At 40.5% G+C, this 22,031-nt stretch overlaps 1 protein-coding gene across 2 annotated transcripts in view; it reads right to left on the reverse strand.

Moving 5' to 3' along the window:
* Nucleotides 1-22,031, reverse strand: part of LOC114283083 (methylesterase 10-like) — a 297,358-nt gene that overhangs the window by 263,185 nt on the left and 12,142 nt on the right. For both annotated transcript variants that reach the window (XM_082870523.1, XM_082870524.1), the window contains exon 2: nucleotides 10,736-10,873. In XM_082870523.1, coding sequence (XP_082726649.1) covers nucleotides 10,736-10,873 — 138 coding nt within the window. The remainder of the gene's footprint in view (nucleotides 1-10,735; nucleotides 10,874-22,031) is intronic.

The raw sequence follows: 22,031 nt of genomic DNA on the forward strand, positions 1-22,031 counted from the left end.
CACACAGTCCAAACCTTGCCCGGCCCAAGTTCTGGTAGCTTATCTCCGGGTGAACAGTTGATCATCTCGGCCCAATGCACTGCTGGGCCCTCAGCTTGCCCGGTCGATACCCCGGCCCGACACCGGATCATAAATCACCCTCTCAATTGCCCCTTAATCCCGTCCGCGAAAGCGTGACTGGGATTACTCACTTCGACCGAGATAACATTTCTCCGGTCGTCAAGACGCCAAGCCTTTGCCGAGCTAATCTGCTATCCTTACCCGGTCATGTTCCTCGGCTTACGGCCTTTTCGTCGAAAGTAGCTCGGCTGGCTCTTCGTCTCTTCATCCCGTCGCTTCAATCCTGACGTAGCCATAAATGGGGACACGCGGCGAGCTCCGATTGGTCATCGAGAAGCCAACCCGCCGTTCTTGTCAGATTTTGAATTTGGGCGGTCTCTTTCGCCTATACAAACTCCCCCCCCCATCGTTCCATTTTTTCCTACTGCTGCCTCCATCTCTGACGATTCTGAAGCTCAAGCTCGACTGCCATTCTGCCATTTAGGAAGAACACCCTCAGCCCTTCACAGGTAAGATACTCAATCCCTTTTATGTTGCTATTTTCTTTTATTTTACACACATTAGGGCACAAAAACGTAGCTTTTAGGGCATTGACCATTGAAAACGTCACAAACCTCCCACTGTTCTTGGCGTTCTTCGTCTTCCTGAAGAACGCTGAAGAACTGGGGTGAACCGGGCTCTGGGCCTTCTTTTGATCCAAAAAACCAACCAAACCGGGCAAACAACATGTTTGTAATAACCACGGCACAAACCGAGATAACCCAATTACTCGATCGCTTAACCGGGCTAAAATTAGGTCTGCTTGGGCGACCGAGCTCCTTAATTAGTCAACCGAGGTGGTTTGGCACCCTTACCGACCGAGCTGAAGTCTAGCTCCTAATGCGAAACCGCGCTCACTTACACTTGCCATCCTTTTCCTGCAGAGTCCAAGGGGACCACTGCCATTCCTGAACCTCTCAGGACCGAGCTGCAGCCAATTACCACCGTGCCCAACCCATCAACCGGGCTATAGTAAGTCGGTCACAAATGGGGAAATTCCGCTTCCTAGTGGACACTCCGGCCGCGCTAGCCGCTTTCAGAGAGGATTACGGCGTCCCGGCCGACGTCCATCTGGAGCTGGCCGAAGAAGAAACCACGCCTTGGGGTAGGGAGGAATGCCCCTTCACCGTGCTGTCCATTGTCGAAGGGGGCCTTCGTTTCCCTCTTAACCCGCTGATTACCGAGTTCTTACGCCGAACCGGGCTAGCGCCAACCCAAGTGTCCACCAACACATACAGGATAATAAATGGCGTGCATGAGTTAAATAACCGGTTAGGCATAAGCCTAGGTTTGGCCGAGATCCTACGCCAATACACACTTGGCCACACTGGCGACGGTCTCGCCTATTACCTGAAGATTCGACCGGGCCGAGAAAAAATCGTAACCGGCACACCAGACAAGGATCTTCATGACGATGATTTCTTCTGGGTGTCTGGTAACTATGAAACAGCCGAGACACCGGGCTGGATGAATAGCAAAGATTTTGGGAGCACATGTAAGCTGCGCAAATAATCTCGGTTTACATACTTATGTTTTCCGCAGTTTAATCATTCTCTTGTTTCTTTTGCAGCCATCCAAGCCTTGCAAGCCAACTACAATTTCCCCAACGTAGAGGCGATCAGGACCGCGCTTCGCTACCGGGATCGTGACTGTAACCAACTACTCGGCTACAGTCCTACATATAGATACTCCGCTCCCCGCCGGAGTAAAGTAACCGACTTCCTCAGAGCTCCTTCGCCACCGCCAGATCCAACCCTTCCCGACGTCCCGTTAATCCGGTTAACAGACGAGCAAGAAATGGCCAAGAGAAGTCGAATCAAGAACCTGCTCACCGCCACATCTGCCGAGGTGCCGAGCGTGGTAACCCGGTCGCCAACCGCCGGTCAATCCAGTGGCGCCGTGGTCGCCCTAGCCACTCCATCCGCCGGGAAATCCAGCCGAGAACCTTCTGCGCGGCGGGCCGGGAAAAGAGCTCGGGCAGATCCGTCCGCCGAGCTAGTCACCGAGCTCGCCACCGAGCACCCCACGGACGCCCCCGCCCCAGTGCCAGCCTGGCGCCCACATCTGAAGCACCGGGGTCAGGACATCCCGGCGACGGCTTCGATCAAGGCTGACAAAGAGCATCTGCTCGCCTTTGATCTATCCAAAGCATTCCTACTACCGAGCGACGTGGTTGGCAGCGACCACGTCCCTGACACTCGGCTAGTCAAGTCATCAGTAAAGTCCATGGCCAGGGTAAGCCAATACAGCTCTGAAAATTTTCCTAAGTGTTTGCCCGGTTCCGTTTCTCATCAACTTTGTTTTTTGCAGGCCATTCAAAAACAGCATCTGGTTTTGGAGCGCATCCACCGGCTTAGGCAAAAGGCAAACGACACAGCCAGCCAGGTTGAGAGCCTTCAAGCCGAGCTGGGCCGGGCTAAGGCTTCCCTCCAGATAGCCAATGCTGACAACAACAGACTGCTCGGTCAGCTGGAGGCTGCCGAGAAAAAACAAAGTGAGCTTCAGATTGAGGTGGACGCTTTTAAGAAGACGAAGAGGAAAGCTTGCCGGGCTGCCAACAATGCCGGTTTTAACGAAGCCGAGAAGAACTACAAGAAGCAAGTCTTTGCAACACAAGACATCTTTTTCAAGGCTGGCTGGAAGTCCGCCTGCGAGCACCTCGGCCAGGGCTCCGACACCGATGTATTTACTAATCCTCCCCCCGCCAAGCTACCGGTCTACCTCGTGCCTTACGCAAATGATGTATTCAGTGCGCTTCAAGCGGAGGCCGAGGAGGGGCTTGAAGAAGGAAGTGATGAGACAGATTCGGAGGCTGAGGACGCCGAAGTGGAAGTGCAGCCCGGTCAAGTTGAGCCCGGTGCCCAAGAAGCGAGCCCAACCGTCAACCTTGAGGCTGCCGAGGATGAATTCACCAATCTATCCCCCTTGGTTTAGTTTTCTTTTCTTTGTATTTTTGCTTTCAATACTTTTGATGTAACCGGGCTCTGTCCCCATCTTTTGTAATGAATTTCTTTATCAATGAAAGATTTTGAATTTTTGCAAGTGTACGCACGGTTGTAATCAATTCCGTCTTCAGCAAAACATCTCGGTATAACTCATCGAACCGGAATACATAACACGGTCTAAGTACTTTAGCAGAACGAGACAAATTCATGAACCGAAATAGCCACTTCGGCTGTAACTAAGTTGAACAAACCAACACTTCCAACCGGAGTACATCATCTCGGTTGGGAATCCAAAGTTGGACAGAACACCAACTCTTCCAACCGGAGTACACCATCTCGGTTGGGAAGCCTAAGTTGGACAAGACACCAACTCTTCCAACCGGAGTACATCATCTCGGTTGGGAATCCAAAGTTGGACAGAACACCAACTCTTCCAACCGGAGTACACCATCTCGGTTGGGAAGCCTAAGTTGGACAAGACACCAACTCTTCCAACCGGAGTACATCATCTCGGTTGGGAATCCAAAGTTGGACAGAACACCAACTCTTCCAACCGGAGTACACCATCTCGGTTGGGAAGCCTAAGTTGGACAAGACACCAACTCTTCCAACCGGAGTACATCATCTCGGTTGGGAAGCCTAAGTTGGACAAGACACCAACTCTTCCAACCGGAGTACATCATCTCGGTTGGGAAGCCTAAGTTGGACAAGACACCAACTCTTCCAACCGGAGTACATCATCTCGGTTGGGAATCCTAAGTTGGACAAGACACCAACTCTTCCAACCGGAGTACATCATCTCGGTTGGGAATCCAAAGTTGGACAGAACACCAACTCTTTCAACCGGAGTACACCATCTCGGTTTTAAACATTAAAAGAACAATCCGAGTGCTAGTGCTAGGCGAAATTACTTCTATAAATTGACAAAAATAATTACATTCTGCTTTGCAAGCCAAAAAATTTCTTTACAAAAAGAGGAAGGTAAAAGCTTAAAAATAATACAATTTCAAGTTGGCCGCATTCCATGGCCGGGGTATGGCTTTGCCCTCTAGATCCTCCAAGTGGTAAGCCCCCTTGCCAGCCAGACCAGTGATCTTGTAGGGTCCTTCCCAATTTGCCCCTAGTTTGCCTTCTCCTGGCACCAGGGTGTTGCCCATAATCTTCCTCAAAACCCAATCCCCAACTTTGAACGGTCTGGGGTGCACTGTCTTGTTATACTTCTTGGAGAGCTCTTGTTGGTAGGCGGCCACATGGATGAGGGCTTTCTCCCGGCGCTCTTCCGCTAGGTCCAACTCCAAGGCAATAGCCTCGGCATTTAGCTCGGGCTCGAAACTTTCGCTTCTAAGGGTGGGCATTCCAACTTCCAAAGGTATGACCGCCTCCATGCCATAAGCCAAAGCAAATGGAGTCTCCCCGGTCGAACGTCGCGGGGTTGTTCGGTATGCCCAAAGGACGCTAGGTAATTCTTCAGCCCATTTGCCCTTAGCCTTCTCTAACCGTTTCTTCAACCCATCCAGTATAGTCTTGTTTGACGCTTCGGCTTGACCATTGGACTGCGGGTAGGCCGGGGTGGAGTTGTAGAATTCTATCTTCAGATCTTCACAAAATCCTCTGAATAGGCGACCGTCAAACTGGGTGCCATTGTCGGAGATCAAAATCTTGGGGACGCCAAACCGCGTGACCACGTTCTGCCAGACAAATCGCTTCACGTCTTTCTCTTTGATGGTTGCCAAGGGCTCAGCTTCAATCCACTTTGTGAAGTAATCGGTGGCCGCGATGAAGAATTTCCGGTTGCCCGGTGCTGTTGGAAGAAAGGAGTACGGGCTTGCCGGAATATTTACTCCCCGTACAATTGGCGCCGTCTGTGGGAAAATGGCGGTGAGCTACCCGGCGGTGTGTGGCCGGAAACACCCTCTGACGATCAAATTAGCACACACCTTAGAGGGAATAGAGAGAAGGGAGAGAGTGTTTGAGTGTAAGGATTTTCTTACAGAGTGTTCGTGTGTCGCGTATGGGGGGCGCAGACATGCTTATATACCTTCTGAGCCCCATATCCACTCCCTGTCATCTCCTGACACGTGGCTCTGCTATCCCATCTGTCAGCATAAACCATGCCATTCATCACCTGCTCTCAACTGCCTGCCAGCACAGCTGGAGCTCGGCAGCCGAGCTGCCCTACCTCGGTCGTACCATGCTTCATACCTTAAGCGCCTAACCGGATAAACAAACGGTGGACCGGGCTAAGCGGCATCCCGGCCGAGCCTAGCCCGGATGCTTACTTTGATCGGCCTTCTCGCCGGTCAATCAACTACCTCGGCTGACCGCGCCTTTACGAGCGCCGGTCTCTCGGTCTGTCTGGTTTCGACCATCCTCGGACCAAGCATCCTGGTCTAACCGGTCACTTCCCGACCGAGCAACTTCTGCACGGTCCGGGGCGGCACACAGTCCAAACCTTGCCCGGCCCAAGTTCTGGTAGCCTATCTCCGGGTGAACAGTTGATCATCTCGGCCCAATGCACTGCTGGGCCCTCAGCTTGCCCGGTCGATACCCCGGCCCGACACCGGATCATAAATCACCCTCTCAGCTATCAAGAACATGAAGAATACAAGAGTATATGTCCAAGAACAGTGGCAAAAGTGCAAAGAAGTGGTGAAACAGTGCGTGTATTCAAAATGTAGGCAAAGGCAAAATCATGGATGAATGCATTCAGATGTATGATTTATGAATTAAAAAACTTGAAATAGTACAGTAATGGTGACAGCAAAAGAAGAAGAAACACCAGGAACTGAAAACGAAAGGAACGGTAGCTTACCAGAGAAAGGGAAGCCGGAAAGGGATTTGCCGATGTCTTATGACATTTGCAGGAGCAGCAGACCGGTGGAAATCTCGCCGGAAGGGGTGAACGGAGGAGGTTGCAGAGCTTTGGAAACTTGAAGCGATGGAAGATTTCGAAAGCTAGAGAGAGAGAGCAGGGAATTAGAATGAAAAAGTGAAAAGACGGAAAAAAGAGAGAAGGGTTTTTGATTAAACAGAAACGGTGGCAAAAGCAATCAATACGCCTAGAAGAACGGAGGCGTCAAATGGCGCATGTGAGAAAAGAGGTGGCTAACAAAGCATGTCACCTGTACGGATCAATAGGAGGGAAACGCATGTCTGAAACGGTTGGGTTGAAGTGCATGACAGCTCATGCGCATGAGAAGATCCTTAAAAATCTTGATTTTTTAGAAAGCATATCAGCCAGAAATGGATGATCTCGGCTATCAAACTTTAAGCCGATTTGCTGGAAGAAAATACAGATATAGGTTCCATCACCTCAGAATGCCGAGGTAATAGAACCTAGGGGGCAGTTGTGGGGATGTATTTTCTGAATACCAACACGTGGCAAGGTGACGCCGACGTGTCAGCCGAAGTGCCACGTGTCCAGGTTGTGACGCTGAGGTTATCTCGGCAAGGCCGAGATTGTCTCCAAAGATATCGGAATCCGAGATAAATGGATAAAAGATAAGGGACAAGAGTCCTAGAGTAAAGAGAAGACTTAGCCAAGATAAGGATAAAGCTCTTAGGGAGTTTATCTTTATCTCTTGAGAAATCCAATGTGAGAATTGAATTAGAGTCCATAGAAGTCAGGCTTCTAGTGGGACTAGGATTGAGTAAACTATAAAAGAGAGGCACCCCCGTGGGTCTAAGGGACACAGTTTTATGCTTTGAATAGTGAGTTTAGTGCTTGATTATCTTTGAGAGATATACTGACTTGATCGTCGGAGTGCCCCTGGGTGGAAGAGCCGCCGCCGGAGCCTTTTCTTTCTGTTACAGGTTTGCTGAAGCCATCTATTCTGCCGGTGCTCTCCAGCTGATTACTAGGCGGGCAGTGTGGTCAGAAAATTACCCACACAGTGATGATGCATCAATTTGGTACATACATGATTTATTGGAAGCTGCAAATGGTGGGCTACACTTGAAGGATGTAAACAGATTTGTGGCAGATTGCATGGAGTAATGGAATGGCATTGCATGATGGAAACTTTTGGTTGGCATCATGGGGAAGACCAAACGTGTATCAACTTTGTGCATCTTCTCAACTACTTTTGGTATTATATATAAGGCAGTGGCTTTGGTCCAGTCCATGATCGGACTGGATCGTGCTGTTGGGCCTGTGAGGGCCCACCACGGGTTTTGTTTTGATAATTCGAACTGTTCAATGTGTAGAACTCATCGAGTACTATATGTCTATAAAAAATCACGTTGATCGGATATCGATAGCTATGTGAACAAAACAGTTTTTTATCAACCGTTAATTTTTTCACCGTCCATTTTTTTTAATACAAAACTGATTTGATCACATAGCTTATTGATATCCGATCAATGTAATTTTTTACAGGCATATAGTACTCGACGAGTTCTACACATTAAACGGTTCAGATTATCAAAATGGGCCCAAACAATGGGCCCCATGGGCCGAACTGGACGGGTCCAGTTTTGATCTCAACTTAAGACAAGCTGGACCCTATATATAAACTAGTGGCAACTCGTGCTATGTACGAGACTTTATAAATTAAAAAAAAAATCATTATAATTATTTTGAAGTAATTTAATATTTTACCTTGTGGTATCCACGAAATTTATAAGTTAACTTTTATGTTTATAACTTTTTAAATTATTAGTTTAAAACAATTAATATATATATATATATATATCTATTTAGTGCGATTTTTGATAATTTGTATTAAAAAAAAGTTAAACCTGATTAATATAGATTAAATGAGTTATGACATATCTCTTCTTGTTATGAAACTATATAAATTTAAAAGTTATAATTAAGATAAATATACAATTTTATTATTAAATGTGAAGTAAAGTGATATTTAATAATAATTAATATGATGTTTCTATTATTAATCCAATAATTTAAGTTACATTTCTTTTGATTTCAATTTCATAACTAAAAATACAGTATGAATATAATACACACACGGATTTCTAGTCTTTGAGAATAAGAAGGTTTCAAAAATATTTTCAAACTTTCATCATTTTCTTTTAATTTCTTTTAATCTAATTTGATTTTAAATTTGAATAAAAATTTTGATTTGACATGAATTACTCCAACTTTTTCATTAAATTTTTATCAATTTTTAAAAGAACTTTCATTCTTATTCCAATTTTTTTTTTTCTTTCCACCAATTTTGATGGGAAAAAAAAAAATTTCAACGTTTTGTCTTTTTAAATTTTTATCAAATTATAATTTGATAAAAAAAATATTAAGGGTTGAACATTCTCTTAATTGGAATTATGGTAAAATAACATATTGAAATAGTCAAAGTTTGAGTATGTGATTGGTTGAAATGTATAATTTAATTAATTCTCTTCTTATATTTGTATAAAAATTGATACTTATGACTACATCATTTTAAGTCAGATTATGAAAAAAAAAATTGAGGTCCTTCTGTAAATATCATACATATTAAAAAAATAAAATAAAAAAGAAAAAGAAAGAAAAATACGTAGCTTTTGGATATTGAGATCCAAAATAAAAATTTTAACTGAATAAGTAAAAACGAAATTTATTGATTTTATCTATTTGTATATTTGATCTTCAGTTTTTTGTTTTTTTGTTTTTTTGTTATGTTAAATATAATATATAAGATATAGATAAATATCCACAACTTTTATGAAAAATATTATCTGAGCTTTTGGGAAAGAGAAAAGGATGACAAGTTTTAATATATATATATTTTTTGGAAATTAGTGAGAGATATTATGATGGCGAGATTATGAAATATTTTTGTTATCTTCCCATTTGATGTCCATAAATTAATGAATAATTATTATTTCTAAAATGATTAAATAAATAAATTTGCCAATAGGTTTTTTCACTCTATTTTATAAATTGAAAAATCAATAAGTTTAGAATGAGAGTATGGAACTCTTAGGAGGTTTCTCATTAGAAACCCCATTTTTCTTATATAATATATAGATATAGTTATTTATATTTATTTTAGATATTTTTTAATATACAAATTATTATTTTTTAATATACAAATTATTTTTAAATTTTTTTATAAGAATAATTTAACAATCCCATTACTAACCATAGTGTATGGGAGAAGTTGAAAATGATGCTGTAATAACTATGAGAGAAATCAAAAAAGCTTGTGGGTTGGAAGCAATTAATGAATGCTAAGGTTATTTTTTTTAAATGAAAAAATTAGAAAATTAATATTGGAATATTGGAGCTCCCACAAGACTTGCGGATTAGAAACCCCTTTTTCTTTATATAATACAAGAATTTTTTTTTATGCTTGTTCATAATGCATTAAAGTATTATTATGAGGGATAATAATCATATGTGTTGGGACTTTTCAAGGAATTCATATGCGTTAGATTTCAAAGAATTTTTTTTATACTTGTTCTTAATGCATTAAAGTATTATTATGAGGGTAAGACTTGGGAGTTGGGAGAAGTTAATAAATGCTTGTTCTTAATGCATTAAAGTATTATTATGAGGGTAAGACTTGGGAGTTGGGAGAAGTTAATAAATGCTAAGATTTTTTTTTTAAATAAAAAAATAAGGAAATTTAGATTGGGAGATTAGATGTTCTTAATGCATTAAAGTGTTATTATGAGGGTAAGTCTTGGGAGTTGGGAGAAGTTAATAAATGCTAAATTTTTTTTTTAAAAATCAAAAAATCAAGAAATTTAGATTGGGAGATTGGAGCTCCCACAAGACTTGGGGTTAAAAAACCATCTTTTACTTAATATATAGTATAGATAAGGCCACTTACTCCCTTCTATCCCCCCCTTTTTTTTTTTTTTTTTTTTCAGTTTATATAAATTTCATTGATTCATGTGGTTGTTTATATCAGTAAAAGTAACTGTATGAACCAATAAAATTAAAAGGGACAAAGAACAGTGCATAGAAATAGGCATATAATTAGATTCGGGTAAATTACAAATACATTTCTTGAGATTTACTTAAAATACAGATTGCTCCCTGTAATTTAGAAAATTATAAATACCTCCTTGTTAGTATTTTTTATTTAACAGAATTAACTAAAAAAATGAAATTCATAATTTCTCTCCTATACAATAATAAAATTACCTAAATTACTAATTGAAACATATTTCTAACATCATTAAAAATTGTTAATTGATTTAATGATTTATTAATAAAATAGACGATTTGTTGTGAAATTAGAAATCTCAGAGGGTGAAATGTAATTTCTAAAACCACAGAGGGTGATTCATATTTTAATCAAATCTTAGGGAGTGTATTTGTAATTTACACATTTTTTATAACCTTTTCACTTTGTTTCATATGAAAACTATGTGAAAGTCATTTTATTTTAACTTTTAAAGAAATTTCATCTAAAATAATATACGTTTTTTTATTTTTTTTGTTACCTTTTTACAAAAATACAAAATGCCCATTAAAATGATTTAGTTACAAAAATATCACTTAAACTCTTTTTGGGTGCAGTTTTATGTGAAACTTTTTTAATAATGTTATAAATTAAAAATTTAAACACAGAAAAATATCAAAAAAATAATATATTGTGTAGATTCACTTTAGGTGTAGGGTCCACTATAGGAGAGCTGAATTTGTGCAAAATAATCTAATTCAGTTACGTTTGCGTTAATTTTTGGATTTTATAACTTTAATTACTCGACAGCATTAAATTGCCTTAAACACTGACCTCTGTTTGGCAATGTTGATAGACATTGGTGGCCATGTACTCTTGACCAAAGATTACTGATGTCGGTGGATTTTCTGGGCCTTGATCGAATGAAAATCGGCAATCCATAGTGGAGTGTAATGAGCTCCTCTTAAAGAACTATATAATCCATAAACAAAAGCAATAAATAATTACTATTTTGAAATGAAAATTGTATAGAAAATGATATGTAAACCTATTTTTTAAATTTATTTTTTTTTAAAAGTGAATTTAACTTTCGAGTTAGAATAGTAATTTAGTGTAAAAACCAATTAACTAACATTTATTTTTGGAAAAATTATCCTGTCTTTAAAGAATTCTAATTGGACAGTGTGCCCTTCCAATTATATTGGTTGTTTTATATAATATATAGGGAAAAAAATAAGAAATAATGGATCTATAACTAATAGAATTGTAAGAACATATCATGTAAAATATGAGGCAGACCTATCTAATAAATTTTTATTTTTATTTTTTTTTTAATTTTTGAGTTCGAAATGGGTTCTCTCTAGCTCGACGTGCTGTTGTTGAGTTTGGTGGCTCCACCTTGATAATATCAATTACTAGCTTAAGAGAACTACTTGAGCAAAATATCTAGTTAAAAAATTAAGATGATTAGCTACTATCTAATTCTTAGAATTATTTTAATTTTTTTATACAGATAGTATATTCAGTAAATGTTATAAGATGAATGATTCGAAATTAACAAAATTTATTTCCAGATAGGCCCAACAAACTGAGACCTAACAACATAATTGTCACGCCCCCAAACCGCCCCTAGTAGTTTGGTGCCGTGATGGCCAGTAATCCGAGATTACCGAAGGCCGACTTACAAGAATCATCCACAATCAGAGTATAAAGTATGGGGCTTACAAGTGCGGAAGCAATATATATGTACATGTACAGAATCTAAAGAGTCCATGAGCGCCGTGCTTAAGTCCAATGAAATGACATACATTTTTACAAGGTCTTACAACTTAGATACAATAAGGAAATGAGATACAAAATACATCTTGACCAAAAGGGTTCTCAAGCCGACATATACAAGTACACATGAAATATAGACTAAGAAGCATAATCTTCAAGATGGTACAAAATGCTAATCCAAAACACGTCGGCAATGCACCCAAAAACACATTGGCTACACGTCTAGGCCTCATTGCCTTCTTGCTCATCACCTACATATATATAGAGAGGGTGAGCTTGGATACTCAGTGAATGATATTAGAAATAAAGGTTTTTGCATGATTGATATCCAAGATTTCTTTCAAAACAATACATAGCATACTTTACAATCAAGGGGAAATCAAGTTCATTGCTGGCCTTTCAAGTTCTTTGGATGTTATTACATCTACTTAATACAAGGAGGTGATGACAATTCCAAGACAAGAGTGCAGTTGCATTATAGTCCCCTGCAACTAAGGACTTTCAAGACAAGAGTGCAGTTGCATTATAGTCCCCTGCAGCTAAGGACTTTCAAGACAAGAGTGCAGTTGCATTATAGTCCCCTGCACCTAAGGACTTTCAAGACAAGAGTGCAGTTGCATTATAGTCCCCTGCAACTAAGGACTTTCAAGACAAGAGTGCAGTTGCATTATAGTCCCCTGCAACTAAGGACTTTCAAGACAAGAGTGCAGTTGCATTATAGTCCCCTGCAGCTAAGGACTTTCAAGAAATGTCATCAAAACAAGATAGTGTTTAATATATAAGTAGGGATAGTCATTCATGCTAGATCAAGTACTTTTCAAAACAAGGCAAGACGAGATTTTATGAAAGCAAGTGTAACATAGCTTTATTAAAAATACCACTCACATAGTTTCTTCAAACGTCGGGGTCGAGACAAGCCCAAGTCCTACAAACACATGGCAAAGCCTATTGAATGCACCCTCAACAGTTTCGTATGTATACAATTGATTTCGGAAACATGCTGGGCACCAACCAGGTCTAGGCCGAGGTTCCACACCTCCTCGCCGAGGTGTGTTCCCGAGGGCCACATGCAAGGAAAAGAGGTCGGGAAACTCTGGGTTTCCCTCTGCTGATGAACATGAAAAACATGAGTGTGAAAACATGAAAAATATGGATGCTCAATCATAATCTGTCATCACAAATCTGGGATTTTCGTGCTATGAGTTTGAAAACATGGACCTGGGTACCCGTAGCTGGAATTCTTGCGGAAATAAACACAAAAACATGATTCTTTATGCAAGCTTTCGGATCAAAACAAGACTTTCTTGAAGAACACATGAATGTCATTTTCTCTTTCTAAAATCGAACTTCAAAACGATGCATGGCTTACAAATCATATCCGATCATGCAATGCAATAACATGAACATATAGAACATCATGAGCAGATCAAGAATCTAACCTTAGAACACGGATCTAACGGTTCGATCTTTAGGAATCAAGCTTGAAGATCTACTTCCTCACCCTAAAACTCCTTCTTCTTCCTAGAGTTTCTCTCTCTACAAGGCAAGGTTATGATACTAAATGATAGTTTTCTCTACCCGGTTCTGGGGTTAACCCTCTGCTGAGACACGTGGCGGCGACTGGTTGGGTTCTTCCTGAAAAGGTGGCTGACAGACCAGACAAAGCATGGTGGAAGGGTGTTCAACAAGTAAAGCGGTATGGGCTCTCTGACGGGGCAATGACATCGGCTAACAACGAGGCATATCTAACAAGCTACACGAAATGGCACTCCGGCAAGGGGTGGCATCGGCTAACAAAGGACTTCGGCAACTAAGGTGACAATGACCTCGGCTAGGAAGGACAACACTTGACTAAGCTGTGCCACATCTTGGCCTAGATGCGCCACACCTCGGTCTAGGTCGCACCACTCCAGGACGAGATCGCTTGGGTGCAAGGTAACATCTCGGCTAATGTGTCAAGGCGAGGACGGAGGTCAACAAGGGGTTTCAAGATACTACTACTAGACTAAGGATGACCTCGGCTTGGAATAACATCGGCTAGCATAACTCAGGCAAGGCGTGACCGAAGTTTCACATCAAGGAAGGAACAAGACAAGCATACTACACTTAGACAAATCACAAGGCTTCAAAACAAGGCATGGATCACATCCGCTCAAGCGAAACAAGTCACAAACATACACATGCAAACTTAACAAGTCATAATCATACCGATGCTCATGAACATGATGAGAATATAAAATGTGGGTTCCTACAGTCTACACTCCTTAAAGAAGTTTGGTCCCCAAACTTAAGTTACCTTATCCTACGAATAACTCCGGGTAACGGATTTTCATCTCCTCTTCCTTTTCCCATGTGGCCTCCTCGCCATAATGCTTCTCCCATTCGATTTTCACCATTGATATCGACTTGTTTCTCAACTGTCTCACTTTTCTGTCGATAATTCTCATCGGCTTCTCTTCGTAGCCCAAGTCTTCGTTAACTACAACCCCGGAGTAATCTATTACATGCAGTGGGTCTCGGATATATTTTCTCAGCATTGAAACATGGAACACGCTGTGGACTTGGCTCAAATCTGGCGGCAAAGCGAGTCTGTAAGCAACGGTGTTAACTTTCTCAAGAATTTCAAACGGCCCAATATATCGGGGTGCAAGTTTACCCTTCTTCCCAAATCTCGAAACTCCTGTCATCGGCGAGACCTTCAAAAACACATGATCCCCAATTTCAAATTCTAACTCCTTCCTTCTTTGGTCGGCATAACACTTCTGTCGACTCTGTGCAGTTTTAATCCTCTGCTAAATGAGTTTGATCTTTTCAGTTGTCATTTGAACCAACTCGGGGCCAATTAGAGCTTTGTCTCCTACTTCAGTCCAACATATCGGCGATCTACACTCCCTTCCATACAAAGCTTCATACGGCGCCATGCCTATGCTGGCTTGATAACTGTTGTTGTACGCGAACTCTACTAATGGCAAATGCGATTCCCAACTTCCCTGGAAATCCAACACGCACAGTCTGAGCATGTCTTCGAGTGTCTGAATCGTTCTTTCTGTCTGCCCGTCGGTCTGGGGGTGAAAGGCTGTGCTAAATCTCAACTCTGTTCCCAAGGCTCCTTGTAGACTCTGCCAAAATCTAGAAACGAACTTCGGATCTCGGTCTGACACAATGGACATCGGCACACCATGAAGCCTAACGATCTCATTCATGTATAATTCGGCTAGTCGGTCGGCATTGAATGTAGTCTTGACAAGCAAAAAGTGAGCTGACTTAGTAAACCTGTCGACTATAACCCAAATGGAATCCATACCTCTTCGCGTCCTTGGCAAACCCACTACAAAATCCATGGAGATGTGCTCCCATTTCCACTCAGGAATCGACAAGGGTTGAAGAAGTCCTGCCGGTCTCTGGTGTTCTGCCTTCACTTGCTGACAATACAGACACTGCAATACAAATTCGGCTTTCTCTCTTTTCATGTTTGGCCACCAAAAGGTCCGCTTTACGTCCTGATACATCTTGGTGCTCCCTGGGTGAATGACAAACTTGGAACTATGGGCCTCTTGCAAAATCTTCCTTTTTAACTCTGGTACGTCGGCCACGCACAATCTTCCTTCAAACTTAAGCACTTGATTCTCCATAGTGTATCCCGGCCTCGGCTTGGTGACGAATTCATCAATTACCTTCTTGAGGAATTTATCCTCCCTCTGTCTGGTCTTCGCTTCCTCAATAATGGTCGGTTCCACCGAAACCGCTGTCAGGCACGCCAAACTTCCAGCTAGCTTCCTGCTCAATGCGTCGGCTACGGAATTTGCCTTACCTGGGTGATACTGAATCTGCATGTCATAATCCTTCAGTAGCTCGAGCCATCTTCTCTGCCTCATATTTAACTCCTTCTGAGTGAACAAGTACTTCGGACTCTTGTGGTCGGTGAAAACTTGGCAAGATGTTCCATACAGGTAATGACGCCATATCTTCAAAGCAAAAACCACGGCAGCTAGCTCCAGATCATGGGTAGGATAATTCTTTTCATTGGGCTTCAACTGACGAGACGCGTACGCTATGACTTTACCTTCTTGCATTAACACGCAACCCAAACCCTTATGTGAAGCATCACTGTAAATCTGAAATTCCTCATTAGCTGATGGTAGTACCAGAACTGGTGCTGTAACTAACCTCGTCTTCAGCTCCTGGAAAGCTGATTCTCTTTCATTGGTCCATTCATAAGCTGCTCCCTTCTTGGTTAGTTGTGTCAATGGCACTGCAATCCTCGAGAAATCCTTCACAAACTTTCTGTAATAACCTGCCAAACCCAGAAAACTACGAACCTCGGACACGTTGGTCGGCGTCGGCCAATTCACAATGGCTTCAATCTTACTGGGGTCAACTGATATACCGTCTTCATTAATCACATGCCCTAGGAATGAAATGCTGGAAAGCCAAAACTCGCATTTACTTAACTTGGCGTACAACTTTTTATCTCTCAAGGTCTGCAGGGCAAGTCTCAGATGATTCTCGTGCTCGCTCGTACTCCCGGAATAGATCAATATGTCGTCGATAAAAATAATGATGAAATCATCTAGGTACGGCTTAAAGACTCTGTTCATCAAGTCCATGAATGCTGCTGGGGCATTGGTTACTCCGAAGGGCATTACCAAAAATTCGTAGTGGCCATATCTTGTCCGAAAAGCAGTTTTCTCAATGTCCTCGGCTTTAACCTTCAACTGGTGGTAGCCTGACCTAAGGTCAATCTTGGAAAAGACTCGTGCTCCTCGTAATTGATCAAGCAAATCGTCGATTCTAGGCAATGGGTACTTGTTCTTGATGGTCACCTTATTAAGTTCTCTGTAGTCAACGCAAAGACGAAGTGTGCCATCCTTTTTCTTAACAAATAGAACGGGTGCTCCCCACGGTGAAGTGCTTGGCCTAACAAATCCTTTGTCCAACAATTCTTGTAATTGCGATTTCAGTTCTCTAAGTTCGGCTGGGGCCATTCTGTAGGGTGTTTTGGAGATGGGTTGTGTCCCTGACAGGATGTCCACGGCAAACTCTATTTCCCTGTCGACAAGGTGGCCATGCAACTCATTCGGGAAGACATCGGGGAATTCCTCAACAACGGGTATGTCGGCTAACTCAACGCTTCCATTCAAATCACTTAGTATACTGCATAAATAACCCTGACATCCTTTTTGGATCAACTTGTAGGCCTTCATGGATGAGATTAAGTAAGGTGGGGGTACTACTCCTTTACCTTGGAAAATGACCTCGGCTTGACTTGGGGTCTCCAATGTGACGCTCTTAGTAACACAATTAATGGATGCATGGTTCGCTACTAACCAATCCATACCCAATATGACATCGAAATGGGTCATGCTTAATGGCATCAAATCAACTAACAACTCTACACTCTCGATCATAACAATACACGCCCTATAAATGGATGTAACAATCATATTTCTCCCCGATGGAGTAGACACAGACAATACGTAATCAAGGGGTTCTAATTCTCTATTCAACTTCCACTACAACAAAAATAGTCTTTAGAGACGAAAACTAATGACGAAATTTTTTTTTGTCACGAAATACGTATCTTTTAATGAGGAAAATCATATTTCGTCTCCAAATGTACCATTTTTGGAGACAAAAATAAAATTTCGTCACCAATCTAAATCATAATAAAAAAATTAGGTGACGAAATTATTTTTCGTCATTATTTATATTTTTTTTGTCACCAAATATTTTCCCGCTAATATTTTGGAAGGGTGCCAAAATTTTGAGACTTTTGGTGACGAAAAAATTTGTCACCAATTATAAAATTATTAATGACAAATATATTTTTGTCACGAATAATTTTTAATATTTTAATATCATTTAGTGACAAAACGATTTTTGTGGTCAATATTTTTATCTTTGATGAGGAAATAATTTTGTCACCAATAAATAATTTAGTCACTAAATATTTTAGAGGGAAATAAAAATGTTTTGGCGCCTCAAACACACCCAATAATTTATCGGTTCAGACCTATTTGTCACTCACACACACACACAGAGACACGACGCCGCTGCTCATTCTCCTCATCGATTCAGGCACAGATTCAGCGCCGATCGGTTCACTCTCCTCACCGCCGTCACCCTCTCCTCACCGCCGCTGATCTGTTATCTTCTCCTCCCCTCACCGCCCCTCGCTGCTGTGCCGATCTAACGTCTCCTTCCCTTGCCGATCTCATCTCCTCTTCTCACCGCCGGTGATCTGTTAGTCTCTCTCTCTCTCTCGTTGCTCTCTTCTCTTGATGCTCCCTGTTTTTATCTTTTCTTTTGCTACTCTGTCTTCTGTATACATGATATTGTTATAGATATAATATATATACATATATCCTGCTCTATTTTATTTATAATTAGATTCTTAATATAATTAGATTCTGAATATGAACCTTATAATTTGATTAAGATATGAACCTTGTAATTTGATTAAGATACTGTGAAAGTAAATTAAAGTATTGTTTCTGGAGGGGAAAGATTTAGGTTTAATTTCTCCATCCTAATTCTTTCTTTAGTTACTTTTTTGTATACTTTCTGATTGTAATTCGAATTGGAGTTTTGGTAATGACTGAACATTTAAGATTTGTATGATTATGAACCACATGAGAAGAAAAAGACCTTTGCTGTTCAAGTAGTTATTTGAATTGCATGACATATGATGCATTCCATTTACCCCAATATTGAAGTTATTGACCCATGGACTGGTGAGGGACCAATCCAACAGAGCAAGAAAACTGTATCAAGCAACAAGAAAATAAAAAGACACTAGATAGCCCCTCTACACTACAAGTTAACAAATGAGGCTGAAAACACAGCCTAATCACTCTCCTCTGCTTATAAACAACACCTAACCTTTATCGCTAGCACATGATAGTTTCTTGTTGTGGTGACATAGCTCTTTTAAATTAATTAGTCACCAGAATAGTTTCTTGTTGTGGTGACATTATAGGTTGATATCTTCAAAATTGACTCTCTCTATTCTTTTTAATTTTTAATTTTGTTAAAAGTAATATGGCTAATAAACACCCTAATGGAGTTTTAATTCAGACATATCAAAGAAATGAAACTTATTTCAATGAGCCCAGCCCTTAGGAATTCCTCAAAACTTCTAAATCATTCAGTTTCGAGATCAATTGAAGAAAAGAATCCCAAGAACAATCTCATGTTGACATATCATATAGTCATACTAATATAAATTTAATGAAGTCCAGAAAAATGTTGTAGTGATATGCTTTTTCCGTAACTATTTGAAATAAATCATAATTTTGATTGCAAAGTGATAACCATATCAGTTATGAAACATAATTAGCTTTAGACAAGGGTTCGTTTGTCTTTTAGGAAGTTCATTCCAGTACTGGAAGACACTTGTGAAACTACTAAGAAGTCAAGATCAATCTTAACCAAAATGAGTATAACCTACCTCAAATTATTGTATAAGTTTGGATTTTAAAAAAAATAGAATAAAAATTCTTGTATAACTATTCAAAGCAATAATGAAAATGCAGTGGAGATGGTGGCATCATGTATATATTTAATTGTTTTTTTTAAAAAAAGGCTGTAATAAAATGGTATATGATTAAATCAATGTTCGTTAAATTAATCCTTTATACCCATAACAAATAGCATGAAAAGTAAAACTATTTGTTTGAAAATGTTGTGAACTATCATTGATTAACTTTGCTTTGATACTTTACAAGAAAATCATGGTGGCATCATGCATATAACATTAGAACTTGTATAAGAATCTTCATTAAAGATCTGGACATATATTTGGTGAAGTTGTTATTGAATTTTTCAATTTAATTAGTTCATAAATACACAAGTCTACATTATACTATATTGTTCCTAATCTTTCATTTGTGATCAGACATGGATAAAAGTTGGATTGCCCTAGGTAGGACGGCTAATGGAAGGATGAGTAAACCATATAATGATGGGGTCAAGTTATTTCTTCAATTTGCAATGGGGGTTTTAGACCATAATGGTAATCTGTTGTGCCTATGTATGAAGTGTGTGAATGTTTGTAGACAAAATCTTCAAAATGTGGAAATTCATTTGCTCCAATATGGGATTATGCAAACTTACACTGTATGGCACCAGCACGGGGAACCCCGTGTTTCAAACGAGGCTTACCATGATGATGAGATGCGACTTGATGGTGATGAAATTGTAGGTGGTATTGACGCCTTAGTAGAAGATCGAATAAGAGGGGAATCGACTGATACAACCCAAGGGGAGGAAGTGAGAACTTTTGATCAATTGTTGACTGATGCCAAGCGTGAGTTGTTCCCAAATTGTACAAATTATACTTTGTTAAAGTTTGTGATTGAGGTGCTTAATATGAAGGTAACAAATCATTGGAGCAATAAGTCAGTTGATATGATGCTAGAGTTTTTAAGTAGACTTTTACCGAAAGAAAATTTGGTTCCAAAGTCAACTTATGAAGCTAAGAAAATACTACGTGACTTGGGCTTGTCATATGAGCTCATTCATGCTTGCATAAATGATTGTGTATTATTTTGGAAGGAGAATGCAACACTAGATAAATGTCCGACTTGTAAGACATCTAGATACAAGATCAATCGTGGAAGGGGTAAGAAGATCCCTCATAAAGTATTGCGGTACTTCCCTTTGACACCAAGGTTGAAAAGATTGTACATGTCAAGGAAGAGTGCTGAGGACATGAGATGGTACAAAGACAAACGAGTGGACGACGAGATATTGAGGCATCCTGCTGACAGTGATGAGTGGAAGGAATTTGATGCACAACATCCCGAGTTTGCCTTGGAGCCTCGAAATGTAAGGCTAGGGTTGGCCGTTGATGGGTTTAACCCTTTTGGGAACATGAACAACTCTTATAGTTTGTGGCCCGTCATACTCATTCCATACAACTTGCCACCTTGGTTGGTTATGAAGGATCCATTTTCTTTGATGTCATTACTTATTCCTGGAGAATCGCAACCAGGGATTGATATTGACGTCTACATGCGACCATTGGTAGATGAGTTGAATGATTTATGGACAAATGGTGCATTGACTTACGACGCCTCCACCAATGAGACTTTTCGAATGCATGCAGCTTTGTTGTGGACAATACATGATTGGCCTGCATTTGGTGACATATCTGGGTGGAGAACAAAGGGTCATTATTCTTGTTACACTTGCAATGATGAACCGTATTTTCAATCTCTGAGAAGTAAGACAGGGTACACTAACCATCGATGTTACTTGCCTGAGAACCACCCAGAAAGGCGAAAGAGTAGGGCTTACAATGGTAAGATTGAGAAACGGAAGAGATCTTTGGAGTTGCCGGCGGAAAAGATACAAGACCAGTTGGACAACGTGACAGATGTCATATATGGAAAGCATCCAAGTAATAGAAAAAGGCCCCGTCAAGCACCTAATTGGACGAAGGTAAGCATCTTGTATGAGTTACCCTATTGGAAGAAGCGAAAACTTCGACACAATATTGATGTCATGCATGTGGAGAAAAATTTTAGTGAAAATGTTTTCGGAACTATGTTAGGCATTGATGGAAAGAACAAGGACACAGAGAAAGCACGATTAGACTTGGAAGATATGGATATAAGGAAAGAGCTATGGCTAACACAACGACCCGATGGATCATATGTCAAGCCTCGAGCAATCTTTTCATTGACACCTGCAGAGAGGGAGGGTTTCTTTGAATTTTTAAAAACTGTCAAGTATCCAGATGGGTATGCGGCAAACATATCCAAATCAGTGAATGCAAGAAATGGTAGACTAACAGGCCTAAAAAGCCACGACTGCCATGTACTAATACAAAGAATTCTTCCCATTGGAATGCGTGGTTACGTGGATAAAGAAATTAGCACAACACTTTTTGAGTTAGGCAATTTCTTCCAAGACTTATGCTCTAGGACACTAAGGCGGAGCGAACTAGAGAAATTAGAGGAACGTATAATACACATTTTATGCAAGCTTGAAAAGATCTTTCCTCCAGCCTTCTTCGATGTGATGATCCACTTGGCTATTCATTTGCCTCGTGAGGCTATTCTTGGAGGACCCGTACAATATCGATGGATGTACCCAATTGAAAGGTATTTTTACACTTATACTTGTAAATGAGATTTATGTAAGTGTGTCACATATGTAATTATACTCCTAATTCGTTCTCTCTTGAAGGTTTATGGGAGCATTAAAAAAATATGTGACCAACCGAGCTCGACCAGAAGGTTCAATTGCCGAGGCTTACATTGTCAAAGAGTGCATTACTTTTTGTTCAATGTATGTTGATGGGATTGAAACCGTGCATAATCGACCAGAACGGAATGAAGATCGC

Source organism: Camellia sinensis, chromosome 5, assembly GCF_055761805.1.
Source record: "Camellia sinensis isolate YWXY chromosome 5, ASM5576180v1, whole genome shotgun sequence".
Taxonomy (NCBI): Eukaryota; Viridiplantae; Streptophyta; class Magnoliopsida; order Ericales; family Theaceae; genus Camellia; species Camellia sinensis.